Source organism: Bombus terrestris, chromosome 4 (assembly GCF_910591885.1).
Source record: "Bombus terrestris chromosome 4, iyBomTerr1.2, whole genome shotgun sequence".
NCBI classification, from domain to species: domain Eukaryota; kingdom Metazoa; phylum Arthropoda; class Insecta; order Hymenoptera; family Apidae; genus Bombus; species Bombus terrestris.
The window spans coordinates 14,922,993-14,939,982 of record NC_063272.1 but is presented as its reverse complement, the minus strand read 5'-3'; the positions used below and the strand labels follow the sequence as shown (position 1 = coordinate 14,939,982).

The 16,990-nt window shown below is 44.4% G+C and overlaps 1 protein-coding gene across 5 annotated transcripts in view; it reads left to right on the top strand.

Annotated features, from left to right (window-relative positions):
* LOC100652228 overlaps positions 1 to 16,990 on the top strand; it is an 80,740-nt gene continuing 63,750 nt past the window's right edge. The window contains exons 1-3 of one of the 5 annotated variants that reach the window (XM_048405563.1): positions 1 to 419; positions 950 to 1,123; positions 1,936 to 2,399. In XM_048405563.1, the coding sequence (XP_048261520.1) occupies positions 2,255 to 2,399 (145 nt within the window). In that variant the 5' untranslated portion in view covers positions 1 to 419; positions 950 to 1,123; positions 1,936 to 2,254. Of the gene's footprint in view, positions 1,124 to 1,935; positions 2,400 to 16,990 lie in introns of all 5 variants that reach the window. The other 4 variants (XM_048405564.1, XM_020862871.2, XM_003394874.4 and 1 more) reach the window with 4 other exon arrangements.

The window sequence follows — 16,990 nt, the reverse complement described above, 5'->3', positions numbered from 1 at the left end:
CGAACGGGGAAGTTCTTGCGTGGCGGTTCGCGTGAGTTCGCGCGGAACTCGCGACCAGACCGCCGAACCATACCGGCGCGTCTAGTCCGCGTGCTCGCGCGAAGAGTAGGCCAGGAGGGGTGAACGAAGAGGAGCCGTGCTACAGTCAGTCGGCGGTGAGACTCCGCGTGCGACATCTCGTTGCCGTGGCTCTTTCCTACCCTCTACGGTCCGACCCTCGCGTTTTTCCGCTTGTTTGTCACGTGTGTTTATGTGCTTAACTTCGATCACGACAAGGAGACAGAGGGTGGCGGCTCTTCGAGTGAAAAGCAATCGTGTAAAGTTCGATTAAAAGTGCTGCTTTTTATGAGGACGAGTCTGCGCTTGATCGTTACTAGGATCGGTTGAAAGTATCGGGTAGGAGGACGAGTGGTCGTAGGGTAGGGTCTGATTTTTATGGGTGTTTCATGAAGTAATGTTGGGTCTCCCTGTTACATATTGTTCGACGATTCGGTCGGAGCAGAGACCGATGCACGGCCGCGACAAAAATATCCACGAAAAATCTCGGCAGGCGGCCAAGCGGCCTCGAAAGATCGCTACGGTTCGAGGGACGGGTTTGATAAGATAATTTAAAGAAGGAGTCGAGTTGTCGAACGTTTGATCTCGCGGCACTGCGCGAATTTTTCTTTAGAGAGGACGAGTAGTTTTTCCTTGGCGTACAAAAGCTTTCAAACGAATCTCATGGACACGCGTGATAATGAAAGGAATAGTTGGCGAATTTTAAATAATTAATTTTCATTTTTTATTTGAATCGAGTAAAAAATTGTAATTAACTCGAGCGTCGGAATTTTTTCGCCATACCTTAACCACTGGGTGCGCGAAGATCGACGATTCAAAGTCGGCCAAAAAAATCAGGCATGAGATTGCCCGGTTTTACGAAGTGGCTGTTCACGTGGCTATGCATATTCAGTCTGCCAAGGGAAAAACAAACGAATGAGAAGTTTATACTGGTATCCACGGGAAAACCGGCACGGCGATTTTCAGCGGGGCGCGTGCTTTCTCTTTCTTTCGTTCCTTCCATGCTCGTGTCGGCAACCAAACGAGCGTTTTTATTTCGTCGCCGGGAAGGAGATTAACAACCGAGGTAAACAGTTTACCGTAGGACAAAGTGCAGAAGCCATAGGCACTGGCGATTTCACCAAAAAATTCAACAGGCCGTGAGCTCTTCCATCAACGTGTCACGCGGAAAACGAGCTCGCGCTTCATTTCACGCATATGTTCTCGTGTATTTCATAGAAATATCCATCCATTGATGTTAAAAATTGTCAATGGAAGAGAAAACGCGTGAAAACGTTTCGTCATTTTGCTTGGCGACGGGGCGTACGCGTTAACGGGATAAAAATCATTCAAAGTAATTGCCTCGAAAGCAAAAGACGCACGCTCAAAAGTCACTCGAATCAAAGAGATAATCCATTCACGGCTTATCGAAGAACAGGCTTATCGGTTTTCAATTTACACGGATGCTTCGATACTTTGCTGCTCTCTATGAGGAATATTCGATCGCCAGTCACGCTGCTGATATACTTCGATCCTTCCTATCGTCCCATAAAATACCACACCACACAACCCCTATCGGCATAACCCTGGCCGTTTTGTTTATGCGCTTTTATCGAGGCTAGGCCGTCGGTCTATCAACTTTTACTCTCGTCGATAAATCATTCTACCTCTCCCTTCTTTATTTTTCTCCTTCTATCGTCGTATATATATCGTTCGAGACTCGAAAATATTTGTCACGTACGAATAACTAGGTAGTGGTGGATTCGCACGCAAATGTAACCGCGTCGATTCAACGCGATAGTCCCAGGGGGATTCGCGGAGTTCTAACTCCGGCAAATCCACGCGATCAAGCACAGCTCGTCGCCAATTTGCACGCTGAATCGGCCACTGATATTGCAGCCGCTGCCGCCACATTCGGTCACGCGCCGGATGAAATCCAGAGCCGAGTGGCAACAAGATTGCAGAAACGTATGTGATCCGCGAGTGAGAGCGAGTGAAACGCGACGAACAAGGAACGCGATCGTGAACGCGCAGAACGCGTCAAAATTCGCGTGTGTGCTCACGCTAAATATAAGAAAAACACGGGCTATCCATGTGAAAAACAAAGGGTTGTTTGCCAGTGTCTGTGATCGTGGATCGCGTGTGCATCGACGAAGATCATCGAGCGAGATCGTGTAGCAACAACGGACCCGCGGAAGCTCGGAGGAACGTTAAATGAATGTTGTTGCAAGGGGTGGCTGTGATCGTGAGAGTAGAAACAGTGCACGGCGGAATCGGCCGATTTCAAGTCATAAATGCGCGAGAGGAGGAGCCCACAATGGTGGCTCAGCTCCCGCAACAAGTTCTACTGCTGCTCGTACTCGGTGAGTGGACATGCTCGCTGTCTACGTTCTATTATATATTTAGGCGGCGGTCAAGTTGGCCGAATCGTCTTCCGTCTCGCGTTCCTCTAAAATATAGCTTCGACCACCCGATCGTTATGTCCGATCGTTATGCCCGATCGTTCTCATCCGTCTCGACTCGCTCGAGTCTCGAGACTGAGCACGGTGAATATCGCGCTGCTACCTGTTACGCAGCTATTTGTTTCTCTGAAAGATTTCCTTCCTATTCCCGAGCGAAGCCTTTAATCGAATGATAGAAGTTGCCATAGCTGTGTTCGCGTTAATTTCGTTTCGAGAATTCGTCCGAGACAAAATACAATTACATGTATATCGATTCGTTTCAGCCACCTAGAGGAATCAAGAGTTTCGCGTAATTAGGTTTAGCTAGTCGATCAGTCGACAGTCACAAAATTTTAACAGACTAATTTATCGATTCGGTACTCGGAGAACTTCTATCGGAAAGTTTGTCAAATCGTGTTAATTGTCCGCCCTATCGATGCGATGTCCGTCAATGGGGTTTGTGTCGCTTCTGATTTCTGTCAATTCGAGCGTCAATCGATTGACTGGTCAGTGACCGCGCTAACAAAAATCTCTGCCAATCAATTCCTCCGTCAATAGGGAAGCTCGTCAAGCCGCGCGCATAATCTAGACATTTCGCGCGATCAATTACATTGTTCCGTGTCAGGAGGTTGAATTGCGCTTTCAACCAGACGGTAACTAGAACAGTTTGCATTGTTCTTGGTGAAGCAAAGTGTAAACTGTCGCTAGCTTTCAGGAACGCGGATTCTGTCTCGCGCCGAGACAAAGAGATTCCTTGTATTTTTAAAGCAAAAGCAAAATCACCGGGAAAATTTCGCTTTCGCCCATTATCGCTTGGAATTCCAACGTCTTCGTCCCGAGTTCGATATCGATTTGGTTGCTTGTTCCCTTCCAACCTTAATTCGGTTGCGTTGAATCGCGTTGTCGGACAGGCAGAAAATTTGGAGCTCGATCGACTTGACTAGGAAGGGACGATATGGTCGGATGGCTAATCCAGTAGAAGCCGACCCACTAGAACGAGAAGCGACGTTTAATTAAACAGGATTATTCGGATAGAAGTAAAATGAATAAAGTTTCCTCGAAGAAGACCGCGCCTCAAGATACACCGTATAAACTTGCCTCGACTATAAACACGAGATCAGAGGCTGACTGTCGCCGAGCTTAGAGATCCAGGCACAGACATTTTAACACGCCGCGGTAATTGCAAAATTATACGACGAATCGTGAAACAAGTATGACGAAGTCAACCCTTTTACGTGTCATGATTATCGATCCATAATGTCCGCTCGTGGCCTTACATCATTGTATCCTAGAAGAATAACTCATGACATCTTGTTTGCTTATAAAGTGTTTAATAGTCTTATAGAATGCCCTCGAATTATCGAGAATTTGTCAATATTCCTACTAGAAATTTACGACATTACGATCTCCTTTGTGTGCAGTCTCGCGATGCACGATATATCGTTTAAGTACGTTACTGATTTTAATTACAACGCGTTAAATATCAACAATGCATATCCACCTCCATCGATGTATTTCCTTAAATTTCCGGAGCAATTAAAACCTTTTACTGCGTCTCGTCTCGATCCACAATTGAATTATAACTAACAATGTGTAATATGCCATTGTATAATCTAATGGGTTCTTCCTTTAAATAAATTACAATTTAAATCGAAATAACCACATCTTGCGGAACGCACGATCGTCACTTTGGTCGTTACGCTCTTCAATGATCACGGAATGGTGCAATGAATATCGCGCGTAACGTCGACTTATTCGTAGTCATTTACGCATCAAACGAGAGAGACATAGCGAGAGCAATGTTCCAACGTAGGAATATCAGTCTCGCTGCCAAGAAGTCTGCACCGTTTAGATAAGTTCCGTCTAAGCTGCGTCAAAGGAAAGGCACATCGATCCGTGAAACAAAACTGTTCCTATTGCAGAGGGAGGTAGTTGGTTCAAAGAGCGCAGCTGCATCGCTTCTCGCGAGCCAACCGACTCGATTGCCTTTTTATCACTTGAGCGACGTTATATCGGATCCGTTTCTCTTTTGTTCGGCATCGCGACATCATTCGTTGTCACTTTACAGTAGGGAATTCGCATCCACGACGCGTGACATCGTTCGGGAAACGACGAGGCGCTTTCCTCGTCCGGAAGGATGAACGATGTCGACGAACGAGGACAAGTTTTGTCGTGCTGTGGCAGCAGTTTTGCCCGAGTCCATCTCGAACAATGCACGACAGAGAACGCATCGCTCAAAGGGATCGTCGAAAACACCCTTCGTGGCGGCCAAACTTGTCCGTCGTTACTATAAATCAGTTCCTCTTATTTGCGTACGCTCTAATTTGCGTCCGTTTCACCAAGTTTGCTTTAGCATTGTACTTGGCTCTTCTTACGCCGTGACCCGATCGAAACCGGTCAAATGGTTAATCTTTGATCGCGTTCGTCTAAACATAGTCTAAACAATGCCGATAGATTTATAACCACATACGCGTTACACGTCGATACGCTTGAATATTGGCTGGCACGTGGCTAATCGAATCAGCGATTCACAAAGGAACGACAAACGTAGCTACCGACAGGCACGGTAATCGGATTTCATTCATTCGCGGATTACGTGCTTCTCATAGGTTCACGAACGAAGGTGTGAGAACAACGAATCGCTTGTCGAATAACGAGAACGAGATGCTCGGCACATTTTTCATTACGAATTATATTTGATTGATTATTACGCTCTGTCGATCCGATGTTCGTGCCGACTCATAAATTTCCATAGAAAAGCGTGAGTCACGGCATACGGAACAGCCAATCATGATTTCAATATCGATACCTTCCACCGATCTTTTGACGAATTGTACGTCATTGAAAACGTACGTTCTATCAGTCGGAGAATATTCGAAAGGGATAAAAGCGGACGACCGATTTCATCGAGATGTGATCTCAGAGTAATTACCGTTCTTTGGTAGACAGCGACTGTTGTCTTTGCAGGACACTTCGGAATTTCAAGAATTAATCGAATTATCGATGCTACAACGTCCTCCGTTGTAGCGGCAAATCAATTTGCGCTCGGTGAATCCTCTAATAATTTTCCAGCGGCGGTCGAGTTTTCGTTTCGATTTTCGCTATTTGCACTGGACGATGGAGTTTTACGATTTCCATTTGTCATCTGTCTTCTTGCATGTCTGCCTATCTTTCGAGGCGCTTTTCACACAGACACTTTTAAAATCCTCTTTTCGCTGGTTCCGAGTAAGCACATTATCGGCTTGCAGCTTCGTTACTGCTCGACATTTCCATCTCGGAGACGGACCATGTTCCTCTTTGTTTCCCTAGCTCCTAGGAAGCCAGGCAAACGTTCGATCCTGTTTGAAGACAACACGCGGCTGCATACTCGCTTTATCTCCAACGTTTCATCTTTCAAAAGACGACATTTTATCCCCTGCTACTCTGCTACTCCATTTCGCTGCTCGTCGATCTTTCTATCGAGGATTACCCGGACGTTTCAGGGATTTCTTTCATTCGTTATTCGATGCTGAACGAGCTTGTAAACTCGATGCAAAATTGAAGCTAGGATTCGAGCGAATACAGTTGATAACCGAATTGAAGGTTCAAAGGAATAGATATTGAAAGAGGAGTGCTTTGTTTTCTATCGGCCGGCTCTTGAAAGGCTATTCTACGAGCAAATGACTATGTTCGAGTACTCGATTCGCTGCGAAGGATAGCAGAATTAGATCGAACACCTCACAGGCCGAAACCGAATATTATGGGAAACCCTTGCTCGAGAATAAGCGGCTACGTTTAACCAGTTTCACTTCTAAATGGACTGTATGCACCGTGACTTCGGCGAGTTCCCCAGTTGTATTAAATATACCTCGGCAACTTGAGCACGTGAAATTTCTACATTCACCGAAGCTAAAGATACCAGCGCCCATTCACCGTCGACGTCCCTCGCGGCGTCGATTTCGCGCGCTCGCAATTATTCAGCTCCTCGGGCGTCCCGGAGCGGTCGCATTTTTCCCCGTGACACCTGACGTCGACGTCGACGTTGTCATCGTGGTTGAACGCTGCTAGCGACATTAAGCATTTCAATAAAGGAAGAAAGGTGAATCTCGGCGTACAAAGGGGCTATGCAGCGCCAACTTATCCCTCGTCATCGCAATAACGCATTTATGACGAGACCGTGTAACACGATAGAATAAAGGGATGTTGCGGCCTGACGAACTTTCGTCTGCGGAAAAAATAATATAAAAACTTTATACGAGAGATTTTCGCGTTACGAGGCACCGGGTCAGTTCTCGGTTTTGAGGATTTATTAAAGAAGATGACGGGGAAGGAATTGTGATTCGTGAACGATATTTCTCGGGATCATTGCAATCCCGCGAACGAGTTCGCGGGAATTACGTGGGCAAGGGGGTTGGGGCGTATGCGCGGCGATCATCGAGTTCGCAAATTTAATATCAGCCGGAGGAAAAGCTTGATAAACTCGCCTATCAGCGTCGACCGGGTTAAAACCCTGAGAGCCAGGCGCGGCGTAGGAGTTGCTCCCTTGGCCGACGCCGAGGTTTATTAAAGTCAATATATCGCACGGACAATTTGCAGCTCTAATTGGTAATAAATATTACGGCGTGGCGCCGCGAGCCATGACGATGCAGGCAAGATACTGGATCGCGAGTTTCCGCAGCTGGAATTTAGGATATCAAATTGAAATTCGTATATGGATGATTCGATGGATCGATAGGTTCCACGTTGGCCAGAAATAAACGTGTTTACTGGCAGGTTCCGCTGCGGAATAATATTTTAGAAAGCAACATATAAATTGTGACAGCGGCTGATACGAGATGGAGAATTCGAGGGTCGGTTACACGAACCAACGATATACGGCAATACAGTCGATGTTTTGTCGATACTGCAACGAAATTCGGAACGCCACGCTCACGCGTAGCGTAACCATTCGCAAACCGAGGTGTAAAACTGTTTACCATCGAGTATGGTGGACACGGTGCACAAACAGTCGGCCGTGGTGCAGAGAACGTGACGAGGAGTGACCAAGATCGTGCTCAAACGCAGCAGAGGACCCAGTTATAGTTCTCAAGTATATGAGATCCGTTAATCCATTCTTTGGTTGCGCGAACAGTCCTCGACAATGGAACGAATATCCGAAATTCAGAGGCAAAGAGGCGGACCAATTTTCCCGTGGAAATATTATCGAGCATCTATATTTCCGAATGGGGATCCGGGTGCAGTGGAACTGCAGCGTCGACGATAGATAAAATTCTAATAATTAATAGGTATCCCGTCTGTTTGTTCCACGAGTTATCGTTTCAACCCTCGAAAAAAGCTTCTATCGCTTGGCTCGAGAGTAAGGTAGGTTATATATCGAGAATGGCTCGTACAAAACCCAGTAGGGATTTTAAGAATCAGTAAACGATGTTATTGCCACATCGAGTTGAAGCACGACGCAGGATGTACAGGATCTAGATGACGACAGAACGTTTGAACTCGTAATCGAATCGCAAAAGGATTGCAGCAACTCGAGAATGTTTAGTTTATAACGCAAACGACGACATGGAACGGGCAAGTCGATTAGCGCCACTCGAAAATAAGCGTCAATTGATCAGGCGCGAACGTTCGTCCGTTGGGGTAAAATTCGATAATGATAGATTTTGGTGCGAGTGCGAATAAATCGGCAATGCAGCGTATAACGCGGCAACGGAACGCAGGGAACGAATCTTTCGAAAGAAGCACGCAATTCGGAACGTAACCGTAGAAATTCGCTTAATTAAATTTGCAGTCTCGCCGGTATCAATGAAGACTTCGATTAATTGCACGCGGAAGCGTTCATCAGTGAAATTGGATTTCGCGCAAACCCGTAGGAACGCGTCGTTTCCACTCGATTTTCTCATCCCAACATGGGCAATAAGCACGGCACCGTTGAATCCTGTGGAGCTGCTGCTTTCTCCCATTGCCGATCGCAATTATGCATTTACAATACCCGAAAAGGGTCCAAGGGTTCAAAGCGCGCGACTATCTCCCCGAGGCTTAAGCTCGAGGGTGTCTTACGAGCGGTCGACCGGATCACTGAACGATACCGAACGACGAGGAACGGCGAGACCAGAGTATTAGTCGTTTGTCTCTTGAAACAACAATGCAATTTAATACAGAGGGGGGGGGGAGATAGCGATACTTATCCAGGAAAATACTTGCCGCAGGATATAGTGGATATCCGATACCGTTTGATTTTTACAACTATGATGGTACTTATCTTTAATAATTTAAATCTCCTGACAATGATAGGATAATATTTAATATCTTTGTCAGTAAAGTAGCTAAAGATATTGCTGACTATTGCGAATATCATCCATCTGCTCTCTTTCAATGTGCAGTCAACTGCGGTTAAGGGGTTGAAGAAGTTATCTGTCGTTAGACACTGACCAGCATCGCACATTGATCGCATCGATACTATTAGGTTGTCCGATAAGTTTCTTTCGTTTTATGAGGAAATAATAGACGCACAACGTTTTTTGTTTTATATTATTTTGTCGAATTACGTACGATTCATTTTGTTTTGTTGAGATAAACTCCATGACATTTTATAGACTTGGTATCACATTTGTATGAAAGTGCAGTGTTGTAAATAAGATGTTTACGAAAGAAAGACATTTTTCGGACAATCTAATATAATTCCATAAATCGAATGGTCAATCTTGCCATCTGAATATCGATACCTTTGGTTAATCTATAGTATCCTTAAGACATTCTGTCCAGCGTTTCATATGGTAATATTATATTACATTCTTTGTCCTTTTATACTTTGTTTTTCTATCATTACTCCTTATATATATGTACTTCTTCCCTCTTTTTTCGTATATATGTATTTATTACTCTATTTTCTGTCCTCTACGTTAATCTTTTCTTTACGTTCTATCAGTGGGTTTATCCCGTAAATATAAACACATAAATAAAAAACTAAAATTAGCTTTTTCTTGCTGTTCGCGACGTGTTTTGTTCATTATCTCCATTAGATAAAAATATGACAAAAAAGAACTCTTTCACTTCGAGGTTGCAGAAGTCTCAAGACGTAGAGCATAATGATCTTGCCATAAAAACAATGAAATGTGAGAGATAACTTATAACTTTTTCGTAAGTAGCTCGATACAAATCACGCGGTAATGTGTTTGCCAAGTTGGAAAACGACCGAACGATTACGCACGATAAGCTCGTGGAAGAACGATGATCGAGCGAAAGGGGATGCGGGCGAGAAAAGACTGATCCGAGGGCAAGGAAGTCTGAAACAAGAGGACGACGGTACTTACAGGTCTAAAGATTATTTGAAGCGTATAAACGGACCTCGAGGAGTGTTTAAATGCGTTGGCTGTCGAGTTATTTCAAAGAAATAGGGGACACGAACCCAGTCGCGGCCTTTGCGGCTCTCGAGACGGCTCTATCAAAGTACCGAAAATGGATTTTCTCGCGAGCAGGCATCGTGAAAAATGGGTCACTGGAAAACACCTTCCAGGTTGGGTTTACATCGTTTTGCAATCATGAAAGATAGTCAATGGATCAAGCTTTCTTCGAGTCGGTCGAATATTTCTTATTAATTTACGATCATAAAAATTCGGATAGAAAAATAGATCAGAAAAATTCGTATAGTATAATCATAAAACTAAGAATAAGATATAAAACATCGCTGTTCGTTGTTTCGTACAGTACGAAAAATGTGCGGCCTGTAAATTGAAAAGAAAAAGCGTTATCGTCGGAGTTATCAAAACTATGGAAGAACGATAGAATTTATTAAGATACACAGAGGATATCGGTGAAATCGGTGGAAAATATCGGGCAACGAGGACGTTTCCGGCGACGCAGCAGTCCACTTCCGGCCGGAAGCTTCCGGTTACTGCGGCGGACTCGAAATCACTCGGTGAGAACTTCTGTTCGCGTTTTATTGTTGCTACGCACGAACGAGCTTCCAACGTAGCGTACCATTGGGCGTAGCTATGGACGCTGCTCCTCCATGGAAAATATTTTCGTGAAACTCGAGAACGGTTTAAAAGTTCGAGTGGTTTGAGACACCTCCCACGATCCTCGAAACCAATGGAATCGAGCGTCGTGTTATTTAGCAATTCACCGAACTCGATGAAATTTCGTTCAACTTTTCCAAATGTTTTCTCTCGCTTTCAGACATTTACAGTCGTTGAATGTTTTCTCGGTATCCGATCGAGGCACCGAGATAGCAAGGAAACGCATAACTCGCGTATAAAGCACAGCACGTGGAAAAAATCGCCGAACCGTTTCCCTCTGCGTTTAAACAAAGCGATTCGTTTCTCTCGGAACAACGTTCAGAGGCAACGTATTATTGGCCTTTTTCTGGCTCTCGCCAGTAACGATTGTCTTTCAGCGAGCCAACTGATCGTGGGATCGAGCGATTTTCGTTTCTGTCGGTTAGCGTCACTAACGAAACACCGTTTCCATGGATCTGATATTGCCGCGTGGAATTGCCTTCCATTGCTTCGTGAAATGTTCATTGCTTCGTTGGCTAAACGTTATCGAATTATTTTGTGCCCTCGCTCGTTATGGATTACTCGTTATTTCCGAACGTTTGGCAATCACTCGGGGCCTCGGCAAATGCAATTCTTTCCAGGGTTAATGGAGTTCGTTGAGCTATTCCGAATGCAACTTAAGATAGCAAAAGGTATTTATGAATGGAAAAATTTCGAGTTTCGCGCTCTATGAAATCGGTACGGTATCATAAGTTGATGAAAATTCCATTTCTATATCGAATATCTATATTATTCGACGGCCATTGAAATTCCCGTGTATACTATTATCGAGTACTTCCGTTTCTCGATTCGACGGTAGCGATTATTTGTTCGGTGGATTGAAAGCAACGTAAGGGTTTCATCGATTATCGGGAATAACTGCATTATTACATTCCTGCGGACGCCGGACGGCGCAAATGGCCCGATCGTAAATGAATCGAGATTCTTTTGATACAACGTTACTGTCTGAATTGTTTCTATCAACGCGCTCGTGTATGCTGGATTCGCGAAAAAGCCAGATAATACCCTCTAAAAGCCATAAAACATTTCGAAGGCACCGATACGAGCCGTTCATTTTTGTTGTCTACTACTTGACTCAACGCGATAAAAACGAACGTCCGATAAAAGCGATACGGTATCGTTAGACACCGAATGTATGTACATAAGATAATGTATGTAGTATCAGAAAAAGGGGGAGGTGTACGCGTTGTTACGCTGCAAGGTTTTAGTATGGGTCGCGTTTCTGGCCGTCGCTCGCGGTCCTACAATGCCGCAGGTGGATCGCCTCATTTGCACGACGAGGGGCATACGATGTATCGACGAGCGCAAAGTTGTCGCCAAGCAGCGACTTCCAGAAACGTCGATTTCGGTCTGTTGTTTCAAAAGAATGCGGCATATGTGATCATAGGTGCGAACGATGGCGTGATCCGAGCGTAATGGGGGTCGTTTCCCCGAGAAGACCAAGAAATGGTCTAAGGTCGAGGTAGTCCTTTTTGAAGATTCTAAGAGCACAGGTCGAGAGATCGGGTGTATAAAGCCGCTAAGCCGAACGAACACGTTGACATTGTTTATCACTGAATAATCTGTCACGCTTTATATTTATATTTTATTATCATTATATTCATCGTTATTAAATACACAAACTATACCAACTTGTTAACAAATAAAGCATCCTTACTTGTCCTTATTTTAGACCCATTAAGTTACTACATGTATGTACACGTGCATAAGATATAAAAAAACATTGTATCGACCATTTCCTACTGAAGGAGATTCGCGCGGACGTTTCCTTCCAGGTAGCTTAGTAACAATAAGACAGGGTAAAAAATCTTAATCCTGTCATCCCGAAATTAACCTGGATATCTGGGAGAACAGAGTGCAACGCCATAAACTGGAATTCTCGGACAACTCGACGGCACATACCGTGGGATCCAGACGAGCACCTCTAATCTCTTGCTTGCCTCGTGCTGCCAGAAACCCTAGGGTAATTGTCGCAAGGGATTAAACCTGTCCCTTAATTACATTTCGATGAACCAATCGGACGTACGTACAGTCAGAATATTACCTCTGTCTTGATGAACAAAAGGTACACGCTTGATAGAAAGCTTTAATGGAATTCGACCCTATTTTCACCCTTCTTCACAAGCTTTTTAAAGTTACGGCAAATACACGGACAGAGTCTACAGAGCATAATTACCGAGTAACCGGCATCTCGTGTTGCTCGATCTCCACGTTCAACGGATCGCGAAGCGCCCTCGGCAAAATTGAACCGTCTTAAAATACACCACGCGTCTCGTGTGCTCTCGAGACGAGCGCGGCCGAAGGGCTCGTGATTTGGCCACGAGCAGTGGCGGGCATACACACGCCGAAACAGCTCGTACGCGAATTAATGATATTAATACATCAACCTACATTCACAGGCACTGTGCTCACGCGGTACAACGAGAGACGAAGGTTACAGGATGTGAGTTTTGTTAATACATGTGAGCTCGATGCTGCACGAGCTCCCCTCGAATTGACCCAATTTCGTGAAATTTTTGGCAGCCGATTCCAAACGATTCCGACTCGCATGTCTCCACGTAAAGAAGAATAACCAAATATCGCGATGATGTTCCAGCGATTGAAACGGACGTTTACATTGAATATCTTATTCTTCTCTTTTTTTTTTTCCAAAGTCTAAGGGGACTGAGAAAGGGACCGTCTATCACTCGCGCCAAATCGATCGTATTTGCATAGAAATAGCTGGCACGTCCAGCTGCGTCTTCGTGGAAATCCGGAGACTCGAATTCAATCTTCGTCGCTCCTCGATTGTCCGGCAGCTCGAACGAAAATTAGTATGGCGCCGCGGGGAAATAACGTGGAAAAGATTTCAATTGCTCTCTTTCTCTGATTGTAATTGAAAAAAAGGGGGATAAATACCAAATGGAAATTGGAAAGTAAATAAAGTCGCTTTATCTTCGATAATCTATGGGTCTCGGCGAAACGAGGCAAAGGTCGTGAAGTTTTCTAAAGGTACAAAAGCGAACGCCGGTCGATCGTGAGCCATGTAAATTACACTGAGCGTCGTCCGATTTGCTGGCTGCGCACAATCCCTTTTCTCTCTTTCATCCGTCTACGCCTGGTATCTCGTTTTCCGTTCGAGCGAATAAACCGTCGCCCTCATTTTACGCTGCGGCCCTTCGTTGCGAACGGAAAGTTAACGCGAAGTTGGACGAAGAGAGGACTTCGCTGCCGCTAACTAAATGACTATTCGAAACAAGGCTATGCCGTATACCTATATACAAACCATAGATTCTTCTTTTACGACCGTCATATTGCCTCAGAATGAAGCTAAAACATCGTCTGTATTTCGGTAGAAAAACTCGCTTGTACATACGTACGTACACGTGCACGAAAACATTGTGAGAAAAGTGAAAAAGAAAAATAAGGGGAGAGGAAAACGCAGAAAGCAAACGTAACAAGGAGACAACGTAATCAGTCTCTGGCAGTGAGTTCTAAATCTGAACTTGTTTATCCGACGCTAGATTTCCCGTGGAAAAACCGACGCGGACTACGGTGAATTCGTTAAATCACGCTGCCGTGAAACTCCGTTCTATTTCCGGTTTCTTAGCTAGCGAGCTCGGCAACGCCGGCAAGAGAAAGACGATTCGCTGACAAATTTCGAATCCCGGCTACGAGACGATATGTACGTCTCGAGCCAGGGCCAGGGCAAACATTTGCGCCAACATAATTCTCGGGAAGAAAAGGCGAATGTTGAAGTTAAGCGGGGAACTGGAGCATGAGTTGCAGGATAATAAGAGAAACGGCCGAGGGAAATAGCGGAAGAGCAGTACGGAAGCGCGAGAAGGAAACCGCGACGAACAAAGAGAAAAATATTCGAACCAGACCGTGTGGTTAGCAGACCGAATCCACCGTATCCCTAAAATACAGTTGCCAGGTATCTTACAAAAAATCTGTTGACAATTTCAACGATCGGGATAATCTATAGTTTCGAGCTATGAGCCTCGTTAACAGCTAAACGAATTTTCTAATTAAGTCGTTGCAAAAGTAATAACTTCGCGATTGATGTCACGGCATTAGAGCTAACGGAACTAAAGTCTCTAGTCTACGGAAGTCGAGTGCTTTTGACGAGTTGCTGCGCTTTCTTGCCAAACGAAGCTGGAATTCTTTGATGTAGAATGTCGTTTACTGCTACATTTCTTATTTACTTCTTTATCTCCCGAGACGAAAGTTGGGAAGAGAAGTATGTTTAGCTCTTCTCGAATAGCTTTTCGTTTCTTTTATACTTTAAGGGCTTCCGCGTTCCGCGACACGTACATAAGCCATCGAAAACTACAACTCTGTCGCGTAAAACGTTTGAAAAACGCCGCAGTTAACGCAAATCGAGTTTCGATTGGTCATACCTTCCGGCGTTTATCCATATTGTCAAAAGCGAAATTCATCTTCGTGGACGGACAGCGCAGGTATAACGAGCGGAAGGCGAAAATCGGGTTCGGCGAAAACTTGGTCCATTACCATTGGGAAACATTTCGCGGTGTGTCGTTTCGTCCCGGCTCGTTTGTCAATGCAAAGTTTTGACGGTTCTTGGCATTCACGTTGTATATATACGAACTGCATTTATCCAAGGTAGAGAACGAGGAACCGAAGGGAAAAAAGAACTCGAACTACAGAAGAAAAACTGGCTACGGCGAACGAAAATATTGGGAGAACGAAATGGGGAAAAACGAGAACGAAAAGATAATCCGAATAGGTATACCGCCGCGGTTAGGAAAAAGTCGCAGCTCTGAATAAATTGTAAAAACTTTCTGCGGACGGATACGAGATATGTTAATAGACTATTTTCTTTTCTTTTGGCGCAAATTAATGATGTACGTAAACATACAGATCGATCCAATTTCGTCGGTGATTAAACAGATTGGTGAAAGAATGAGTGCTCGTTATTTTCCGATAGCCGCAAACAGCTAATATCAGTAACCGCAAATATTGCGTTGAAAAACCGTTGCAAACTTTCGAGTCGGTTACATGAGAATCCTGCCATTGGTGTAGCTGTCACTCAAAATAATGTTACGCGGATCTCTCTTTGTCGATGCACCGAGCTTTAGCGAATTTCTGTGGCTTTGAGGCTAATTAAGCCCGCTGCTGAGAACATGGTTTATTAAACAATGACTATTCCACCGGATAACAACATCGATGTTGACAAAGTTGGAGAAAGTCCGTGGATTTGAATAGCTGAATTCGTGCAGCCCAAATGGATCCAAAGTTTGCTTGGTTTCGCCCAAATGTTCAAGAAATTACGCGTCCATACTAGTCTGATCCACGAAGAAGTAGCAAGTTTCTCGCTTTACGACCAATTCCAGGGAGTTTTGTAAATATGGGCAAGAAGATACAAGACGAACAACTACGGTCTTTAAATGGCTTCCTACGTTTCAGACAGAAAGCTACCTCGTGATTTTATAGTCCAACTACCAGATGTGACCAGAATTTGACCATCGTTTTGTAATCTATACGCGTTACCTTGGCTTGGGATAAAATGTGGCTTCGAAATTGTAATTAAGCCGGGTTTAAAATCATTCTCTTCATAAGTTATAAATAATAACAGCGCGCTACTGTTCTCAATCGACAGCTTCTATGAGAATTACACAACATTGTTACACCTCGGATGTGGTCAATTGGCTATTGAACTTTTGCTGGTATTTTAATACGTAATGATCTCTGGACCATGGCAGGGAAACATTGGCCATTAACATAACGATCTATAGTCATACGTCAGGCAAATTCGTAGCTGTACGTACTTATCGATCGGGTCGACACTTTCTCTGCGCTTTCAGTCGAACACGCCGTACTCCGTTCGCGGGAATTTATAGTCTGCCGATAAAAGGGTCGAACAAAAACGTCCTAGCCAACGTTTACTGGTCCACGAACGACGAATCGTTATTACGCGCAGCACGTAATTAAATTTTCATAGTCCGCATGCGGCGTACCGTGAAACGTTCGCCGGTCGTTCGTTTGGCGCCATGCCTTCCTCGTCCAACTCTATTTCTTACGCTTCCACGTAATTCATGCATGTGATTTTCTACCAAGGATGATGGGAATTTGTAGACGAAGAAGGAACATAGGAAATTTTCATTTCCACCTTAGGAATAGCAAATTTTTCAACGATATCATTCGTCAAAAAATAAAAGAAAAAAGAGAAAAAACAGAGAAATTTTAAAGAATCGTACGAAGTAAGATGAGATAAAATTGAAACACGTGTCAGAAGGATAACGGGGTTGGATGGATACGGTAACTGACATTCGTTCAATTTTATTACATTTAGAACGATAATATTTTCCTGGTCAAGCTATTCGTTCGTTTCAAGCAGAAAATCTTGACGACACAGAGCCGTTCCGCATTCCTTTCCCTGCGGACAGCGTAGAGTGTACACGAGTATAATATCCATGTCCGCGTTCAACGTAAACTTACGATTATACCCGCCTCAGTAAAATTTTAAGGAATTCTGCT